General features: G+C 41.1%; 2 protein-coding genes across 2 annotated transcripts; both read left to right on the forward strand.

The window, feature by feature from the left end:
• Positions 1-3,905, forward strand: LOC308295642 (cell division cycle protein 20 homolog B-like; the record flags this gene model as incomplete). Its single annotated transcript, XM_080738691.1, has 8 exons — positions 1-4; positions 432-548; positions 1,335-1,570; positions 1,957-2,051; positions 2,751-2,979; positions 3,279-3,404; positions 3,570-3,693; positions 3,808-3,905. 8 exons carry the CDS (start codon positions 1-3, stop codon positions 3,903-3,905), a joined length of 1,029 nt encoding a protein of 342 aa, XP_080594817.1.
• A 3,849-nt stretch (positions 3,906-7,754) lies between these two features.
• On the forward strand, positions 7,755-9,418 carry LOC308295644 (granzyme A-like; the record flags this gene model as incomplete). Its single annotated transcript, XM_080738694.1, has 5 exons — positions 7,755-7,818; positions 8,046-8,190; positions 8,411-8,549; positions 8,708-8,989; positions 9,266-9,418. 5 exons carry the CDS (start codon positions 7,755-7,757, stop codon positions 9,416-9,418), a joined length of 783 nt encoding a protein of 260 aa, XP_080594820.1.
• Positions 9,419-9,732: the final 314 nt, after the last annotated feature.

Below are 9,732 nucleotides of genomic sequence, written 5' to 3' on the forward strand. Positions count from 1 at the left end.
ATGGGTGTGGACAGTTGCAGAACAGCAAAACGGAAAATCATCAAGCACTGGTACAATATGATGCTTCTCTTTACTCTTAGCCCCAAATGATGATATTTTCCCACAATGTATACATTAACACACACAAATACACACTTACACGTACACACACATAATTAGGACCAGAGATGAAATATTAAACTGATGGCAGATTAATAAAACAGACAAAATAGACATAATTATACTGTCAATGCACTATGCTGTGGGGTCATCAAACTCTGATTTATGCATTTAATGTCCAATGAATCACCTGATAACCTCTAAATGTTTGAGCACACCAGTAAATGGTCACAATGTAATATTGTCATAAATAAAACAACAGCCTAATGTGTCTTAAAATATCACCAAAATAGAAGATTGTGTGCATGCGTGTTCATGGTGTTTATTTGCAGGCTGTGGTGACATCGAAAGCAATGACGTGCAACCATTTGATGTGCTGAGCCGGGATGGTGTGAATCCACAGCAGACAGTGATGAAGATGGCTGCACCAACATTGCTGAACGACTACTGTATGAGAACAAGTGCAATATACATTATTACAACAATGATCTTAATTTGAAACTGAAAGTAAATACAGTACACAGTAAAATACTTGTTAATTTGACCCTGAAAACCATTGATGAGGATTTTACTTTATAAGCATATACACTACACAAATTATACTATGGGCCCTATTTTCGTCCATGCCTTACCCCTTAACCCTAAATACTTTTGCCTTTTTTACTATTTTGAAAAACATTTTAAAATACTTCAAATAGCCGATCTACAAGCTCAAAACGTGTAGTTTAATTATTGTGATAATTATTGGGATATTGGGATAAGGGGTAAGGGATGGACGAAAATATACCTGAAATGTGTCTATGGGTTTCAAGTTTACACATCATTAGTTAATTTCATGTGCAACATTATACAGCATTATTAGATAATTGGCTAAATTAATCAGGCCTTTTCAGTTTAAGTCAGAAATATAGTCCTAGTGTTTCCATGTTGTCATTCAAAAAAATTATGAACAAAAACATGATAAGTTTATATTTATGCAGTATATACATGTTTGAAATAACTTGATTGAATAGAATTCAATATTTTGAATGTTGAACATTACTGCATATTAATGTTTTGGTTTCTTTACTGCTTACCACCTAAGCAAGGGTTTCATACTGATTCAACCCTCTTGTCTCATTGCATGTGCTGCAGGAACCTCTCTCTAAATACCCTCTAAATTTGAGGTGACAGAACCACTCCTCTTTATTAGGATTCTGATTTCTTGGTGTCATTTCCCATCTCTTCCATTGCAGACACTAACCTTTTAAGCTGCAGCTCTAATGGTATGATAGCGTTAGCTCTGGGGTCCTCTGTTTACCTTTGGAATTCAGAGACCAGCTCCCTGGAGGGACATCTGCATCCCAGAGCACCACGGCTCACCTTGGCACCTCCAGGCCGCTCAGGTCACCAGAGGTACCTCATCTCATCTCTTTGCTGGAGTGGAGATGGCAGAGTTCTCAGCATTGGAACCAGGCAAGGGGAGATTCAGGTAACAGCTAATGGGATGCAACCACTTGAACCCTATACACTTCGGTGGTCCCCTCTTTTTTGTCTCTACACCAAATCTCTCCACTAAAAAAAGCTGAACTCCAGTACAAGCTCACAACACCTCGCAACAAGATGTAGTAGATTTGCTATTTTCGACTAAAGTTCTCTTATTTTTGCAGAACCTTCACCTATTATGACATGCCCAGAATAGGGACGCTACGGTTCATGTGGTTAAATGAATTAAGAAAATGGGTGGTCTCTTAGTCTTATCAAAGATGCTAAATGAATTAAGGTTCTCACAAGCATAAAAGGTTGTGGTAAAGTTAAATATGTTTGAATCTATCAAACAATGGTCTGTGGTTTGTTTCTTTCTTTTTGACCTTTCAGTTATGGGACGTGGAACAAAAGAGCAGAGTAAGATGTCTGCAGTCACATGTGGCTGTGGTGGGCTCTCTTTCCTGGAAACAACACTTCCTGAGCAGGTGCTGATGTGTGTGTGTGCGTGCGTGCGTGTGTGTGTGTCTGTATCTGTGTCTGTGTCTGTGTCTGTGTTTGTGTCTGTGTCTGTGTCTGTGTGTCTTGCGTGCGTGCATGCGTGCATGCGTGCGTGCGTGCGTGCGTGCGTGCGTGCGTGCGAGCGAGCGTGCATGCGTGTGTGCATGTGATAAATAGATAGCGGCAGACAAGGAAAGTTTAAGGGAGAGGATTGGATAAACCATTGGATGAGAATTAATTTCCTGAAATATGCTGTGTTCATTAGGGACCCCACCTATGTTTCACTCAAGACAATGCAATAATTCATTGGCTCATTTTGGGGGTTGTTGATTTAACTCTGGGAGTGATAATCATTTGTTTTTCTGTGCAATAGTTGCCGTTAAAACCTACTTTTATTTTGTGCCAGTGAAAACTATTAATTATTTAACCTTCTTAAAGGAAATTATACAATCCTCTGTGTTAATTTAAACATGCTGCAGGTTCATTTAGGTCAATTTGTACACTCTCCAAGTTAAATGGAGGATTGTTCTGGGTATGTAGGGCGTACTAACAAGGGTTCTCAAACATTCACATGCCAAGGAGGACTCCCAAATATCCATAGTCCCGGGCTGCGTCGTTCATATTGTTAAATGACTTCAAAGAATAATGAAATAAATAATAAATACATTTCTGTTTGTTTATGACAGTGGCTCCGTTCTTGGACACATCCATCACCACGACTCCCGGGCCCCCCAGCCTCTGGTGGGTCTGGCTGTTCAGGAGGGGGGTGTGTGCAGTCTGCAGTGGTCACCAGGAGACCAGTGGCTGGCCAGTGGCTCCACAGACGGCCTCCTCAGCATATGGGACCGAGACGTTGCAGGACACACAAGGGCACGTCAGCCAGTCGCCGCAATGAAACAACCCAGTGCTGTTAAGGTCAGTCATTATTATAGTTTTTCATAAATACAGTATGATGGAATACGATGAGGAAATTACATTGTGCATGCTTGAAAACCAAAAGCAAGTCTTTTGCACATCTACAAACTGACAGGAGAAGACCAAGCGTTGTATACTTTAATGTGAATATATAGTATACATACGTATATAACCATGTTTCGGTCTATTAGACTTTCATCAGTGTGTGTGTGTGTGTGTGTGTGTGTGTGTGTGTGTGTGTGTGTGTGTGTGTGTGTGTGTGTGTGCGCGTGCGTGCGTGCGTGTGTGTGTGTGTGAAGGCAATGGGATGGTGTCCATGGCAGACACAGCTGGTTGCTACAGGAGGGGGATGGAGAGATGGAGACCTGAGGATCTGGGACATCCAATCAGGGACCTGCATGACATCAGCCCACACAAATTCACAGGTGCCTAAATACCATAGTAGGAATGAAAATGAAAACAACGATGATGATGATAAGGATTGGACTTTCTTTAACATATAGCTCATTATAATCCATAGTCTGACCCAAGTGTACATCTGTACTCCAAAAATACTTCTGTGACTAATAAAGGCTATACTGTAATTGCAGATCTGTGCCCTGCTGTGGGCTGAAAAAAAGAGGGCCTTGTTTACAGGCCATGGTTTACCCCATCATGATATCACCTGCTGGACCTGGGACTACCCTTCCCTTAGCCAGAGCTACCACTTAGCAGGTTAGAGATAGAAACACTATACAAACCAAGAGCCCTTCATTGCATCCTCTTTCATTTATTTGTCTGGATAATAGAACTGAATGACACCTAACGAAATCTATTCAACTTCTTCAGGTCACTCACAGCGTGTGCTGCACTTGGCCTTGAGTCCCTGTGGATCTAAGATCATCTCTGCCGGAGCTGACTGCCGTGTGCACATCTGGGACATTTAGAGTTTGAAAATCAGAATTTCTCAGCTGGACCCCTGAATACAAAATACTGAACACTGTTATCATCTAGTCAAACCTTTGTTAAACTGTTGTCTGCACTGCCTCTCTCTCACATGTCGAAAATGTCAGTGTGTGTGTGTGTGTGTGTGTGTGTGTGTGTGTGTGTGTGTGTGTGTGTGTGTGTGTGTGTGTGTGTGTGTACGGTAGGCTATGTATGTGGTAGCCTACATTTCCACTTCCCACGGTCTCAACACAGACCTGAAATGAATTGCATGTGGTCATGACAGGACCACCACCCCCTCCCCCATTGACAGGAAAGAGAAACTATGAGACAGCAGTGCTGTCAAATTCAAGCAACTCATAATTACACATTCTGTCTATAAAAATGCCATGTGTCTTGAAGGTCTGGTGGTTAATGTGACTCAAACAGGCATAGCTGAATGCACACAGGTGGAATAGTGCTGACTCGAGAGAGCTGCTCTTGTGCAAATGTGGGCCAGTTTACTGTATGTCACTCAGTGGAACTGGTATGCAAATCCTAATAAATGGCTGCAACAACTTGACGTGAATGTTTACTGGAAGACCACCCATTTCTACTGAAGAAAAAGCAAGCCACAGAAACCGAGCCCCCCATTCCTTCGTTATCAAATGTGAAATGATGTAGAGAATAGCGATGAGTCAACATCGGGAGGTTAAAGCTTCTGCTTAGACACGTCAAAGTTCTCCAGTGGGTTTTCATGACAATAGCTTAATCATACATATATTTATCGGGGGCTGCTGGCTAGCCTGGGAGTTGCTTACGTACAGATTTAAATCATAATAACCCATAACCTTTATCAAACAGCATTTGAGGATGTATGTATGTTTTCACCTTGACAGACAGAGGAATTGAATGTGGATGTTTTGATTTAGCAGTCACAACAAAACAATAGTAACAAACATAATGCAATAAATTTGTCACGGTTAATTACTGGACATTACAACACCAGTAACAGTTTTGATAACTTGAATACATATTTATCTTCTGTCCACAAGTTGTGGTTTTGTATATGTCTCTCTACAAGCACTCATGGTGTCTCCAGTCCATCTCTATCATACATCTGGTTAGGTTGGAGAATTTACCTTTGACCTTTTAAATAGGTCTGCAGTGCTCATACGGTACATACATTATGGTCCATGGTAGTCAACCCTCCACCTTAGTTATCTTATACAGGCAGACAGAGGGACAAGTGGAAGAGCAAGAGCGAACAAAGTAAGGCAGAACGCCAGAGCTTTCTTTTTTTAATATGCTGTTTCTGACGTGTAAAATGTTTGAGAGAAACATTTTACACAGAAAAGACTGAACATGCAAGGAAACTATTGCAGTTGCTATAAAGTAGTATCATAATTGTCATTAAGTGAAAAGATAATTAAAATTAAAATTATAATAAAACCATATTTTGTTTCATAGTCGCTTAACATTGCCCTCTAGACCAGGGGTGTCCAAACCTTTTTCAAAGGGGGCCACATTAGAAAATATTAAAACACCTACGGGCCGACCCTATCGCCTAACATAATATTCTTTCGGTCAGATAACATAACAAAGTCACATACAGTACATATATATTGTATTTAAACAATTTTATTTAACTATCATCATCAATGTTTAATATCAATGGTCTTTTGTCAGGTCAGGTGTCTGTTCTGAACAAAACACAAATAACTCAGCCTTATTTCACATTACCAAATGAAACCAGACGTGCAAGGTAAAACATACAATAAAATAACCTTTCTTTGACCCCTTCCGAATGAGACAACAGTGAACAATCCTGACAAACTCTTGGAAAATATTCTTGTTTGTGGGTGCTGGCGGGCCGTTAAGAATACAATTTAAGGACGAAGCTGCGGGCCACATAAAACTTGTCCTCAGGCCGCATTTGGCCCCAGGGCCACACTTTGGACACCCCTGCTCCAGACCTATTTTGCAGATTATTGTCTCCACCAGCCGAAGGCTGAGGGAGAGTATGTTTTCCCCTCCGTCCGTCCGTCCGTCCGTGCGTCCGTGCGTCCGTCCGTGCGTCCGTGCGTCCTCGCAGTTTGTGAACAGCTAATCTCAGTCACCGTTGGCCCGATCGCTGCCAAACTGAGCACACACACTCCCTGGATGCCAATCTAGAACCTCTGCCCCACATTTTTCAAATCGGCCTCATGGTGGCGCTATAACAGGCCGATTTGTGTGGCCTGGTTGTTACCAGCTAATCTCCGGCGCCGTTGGCCCGATCGCTGCCAAACTGAGCACACACACTCCCTGGATGCTAATTCAGAACCTCTGCCCCACATTTTTTAAATCAGCCTCATGGTGGCGCTATAACAGGCCGATTTGTGTGGCCTGGTGGAGACCTGTGCTCGGAAGAGCACTGCTTCTAGTTTCCAAGTGATTTCATTTTGTTCCTTCTCCTCTGTCTCCACTTGGAACTCAGTACATAATCAAAGCTCAATGATCAATCAGCAGGTGTAAAGAGGAGTTACACTGTATATCTCTGCAAAAGCTCAACATATTCATCTTGTAGACACATACTCAAAGCTTCAAATGCTGACTTCACATTGTTCGATGCGCTATAAGGGGTGCGTTGATGGTGCCTGTTGCATAGATAGAGTAAAGATTATATATACACATGCAACTAATATTGTATATAAATCAACTTGAAAGGGGGATGATGCTGTCCACAGCCAAAGCCCAGAGATATATTTGTGCCATGTACAGATACACATGCACGCACACACACATGCACGTGTACACACACACACACACACACACACACACACACACACACACACACACACACACACACACACACACACACACACACACACACACACACACACACACACACACACACATGATTTTCAGGTCACTGGCAGCTTGCACTTGGTCTCGAATCTCTGTGAATCTAATATCGGCTGTTATCACCCCAAGACAGAGACCCACACTCTCCTACTTGACAGGAAAAACATCTATGATGAACAGCAGTGTTGCCAAAACATTCGCACACTGTAGGCCTAAAAATGACAAAAGCACACCATTTAAGCTTTGACATGCAAGGAAGGTGGTTTTATGTGACCCAAACAGAGTTTGGGTCGTTTAAAGTTTGAAAAAAAAAAAAAAAAATACTGGATGCATTACATACAGTACTTGGCCCTCTCATCTTCCACCTCAACACCAAATCTCAGAAAATAGTTGATCTATACAAGCTCAAGCCCTAACATCCCTAAAGGGTTTGTGTGGTTACTGGTTAATCGTACAAACGTTGACCAGTTTGGGCTTGCTTGCTGGGTAATATATAAAAATGTACATGAGGCGTGACCATAAGGTGTGGATCACGGACATTAGGTGGCCGATCTGTGACATCAGCCAGTATGACCTCATGAAGCCTCATGAAGGATCATGATCGAGTTACTGTTTGAGGAACATCAGTGTGTGTGTGCATGTGTGTGTGTGTGTGTGTGTGTGTGTGTGTGTGTGTGTGTGTGTGTGTGTGTGTGTGTGTGTGTTGGGGGGGGGGGGGGGGGGGGGGGTCTGTCCCTGTTACAGATGTTGTCCAAAAATCATGCAGATCGGTACACAGTATCTCTGTAGCCATTAAATGAAACAGGTATTTCTTACATTGATGCTCCTACATATTATCATGCAAGCACCAGTTAAAGTTACTTTCCATCCCTCATATACTGTGTGCGTGCGTCATTAATGCACAAATGTGTCACCACACGGTCAGACTGAGACCACATCCTCTGAACTAAACATATATAAGGAAACGTGTGTGCATCGAAGCATGTCTCTGTTCAACAAATCGGTTTCACTTTACAAAGGGAGATATGACCTGCACAACAGTTATCAGTGTCGTGACCTATTTTATGGTCCTTCTCTACCTCCAACCAAGTAAGTATTCTATATTGAAGTTATTTATTGTGTGATTTAGTTGCTTAATTTGCTTTGTCCATACAGTATGCCACTGCTCTTTTATCACTCATACTTTTGCCAAAGAGAATAAGCAGCAGCTGGCAACTTAAAATTCACTTGCAATTGATCATCAATTAATAGTTGATCTTTTTACTGTTTTTTTTATGTTATTGTTCAACAGATAATCATAATATTTTGTCCTATAGGTTATTGTGCAGAGATAATTGGGGGCAGAGAGGTAAAGCCTCACTCCTTGCCCTACATGGCCCTTCTGCAGGATAGAAAGGGACGTATTTGTGGAGGAACCTTGATCAGTTCAAAATGGGTCTTGACTGCTGCTCACTGTGATAAGTAAGACTCTTATGTCATTTGTTAAGATTGCTGATGCCCCAAAATTGCATTATGTCAGTTTTGAAAAGGGATCAAATGGCATTTGTGTGATGTGTGTGGTGTTGATTACAGTATGTATGATTTGAGTATAGTTGTATAACAGACCGCTGTGTGTTGTTGGTTTATTGCAATCTATCTTATAATAAAATGCTGTATGGCTGCCTGTGGTATAATTTTACAGAATTGAGAAGGTGCTTCTGGGTGTGCATTCCATCAAAAAACAGGAAAAGGATTCCAGGCAAACTCGAGAGGTCAAACTCCATGTTCCTCATCCATGGTTTGATAACACAACAATGGCAAATGACCTCATGCTGCTGAAGGTAAACTGAGATAATTGCTGAGATGACATAATTAACGAGTAAAAAACATAGACCTATGTTTTGCATTAATTTTGAAGACTGTAAAAAAATAAAAATACTGGGGAATGTAAGCTATGTTCATTCAGTAAAGAATACAGAATTCCATTTTTTTTTTTTAGCTTGATAAACCGACAAAGAAGACGAAGACAGTGAAATATCTAGCAATACCCAAGGCTCTCCCGGACCCTTCAGCAGGCTCCACCTGTCTGGTGGCTGGGTGGGGGAGGAAAATCAGCGTGACAGAGACACCCAAGATGTCTGATGTTTTGATGTCTGTCAATGTTACTGTCATTGACAGAGAGAAGTGTAATTCACCTGAATATTACAACTCTAAGCCTATCATCACTGGCGACATGATATGTGCTGGTTCAGTGGACAAAAACATTGCTGATTCATGTCAGGTAACAACACTGAGATATGTTTTATAAATTCTTTACAAATAACATGGTTATTTTATTGTATTGAGGAGGCAAATGTGATGACTGAGGGTTCAAAATGTAAAGCTATTCTCTTTCTGTGAGCCTTGCAGTTAAGTAAAGGTGAAAATGTATTTCACATGTGGCAAACAGGAATTACAGTAATAAAAAAGTATTTAGAATGTATACACTATTTAACGTTTAGATTCACAATTTCTGCTTGGAACTGCATTTTAAGTAATTGTGTCTTCTTCCCTAAAGGGGGATTCTGGTGGTCCGCTGCAGTGCAATGGAGTGTTAGTAGGAGTTACTTCATTTGGCCCCAAGGCATGTGGTCGGAAGAACAAACCAGGGGTGTATTCTTTTCTTTCCAAAAAACACATTGCCTGGATCAATAAAACTATCAAAAAATAAGACATGTGAGCAGTTGCTAAGAGCAGTTAATAAAAATGTCACTATATACTGCAATGTTGACAGTAAAATCCTATCCTATAGTATTCATTTTATTCTGAGAGTTGTACAAATGTGAACAAATTGACCCATTATTTTTTACTGCTGAGCCACTGCAACAGTTGTATTGTGATGATTAAAAAAATGGAACCTTGAGTAGTGTTGGTATGGAAGTTACTCTGAAAGCACTGTTTACAAACCAACTACTTAACATGGTTAAACATATTGTGGGATAATGTACTAACAGAGAAAATCGTCTGGGATTGTGTGTCACCAAA

The sequence above is a fragment of the Nannobrachium achirus genome (genome assembly GCF_963921795.1).
Source record: "Nannobrachium achirus genome assembly, chromosome: 12".
Taxonomy (NCBI): Eukaryota; Metazoa; Chordata; class Actinopteri; order Myctophiformes; family Myctophidae; genus Nannobrachium; species Nannobrachium achirus.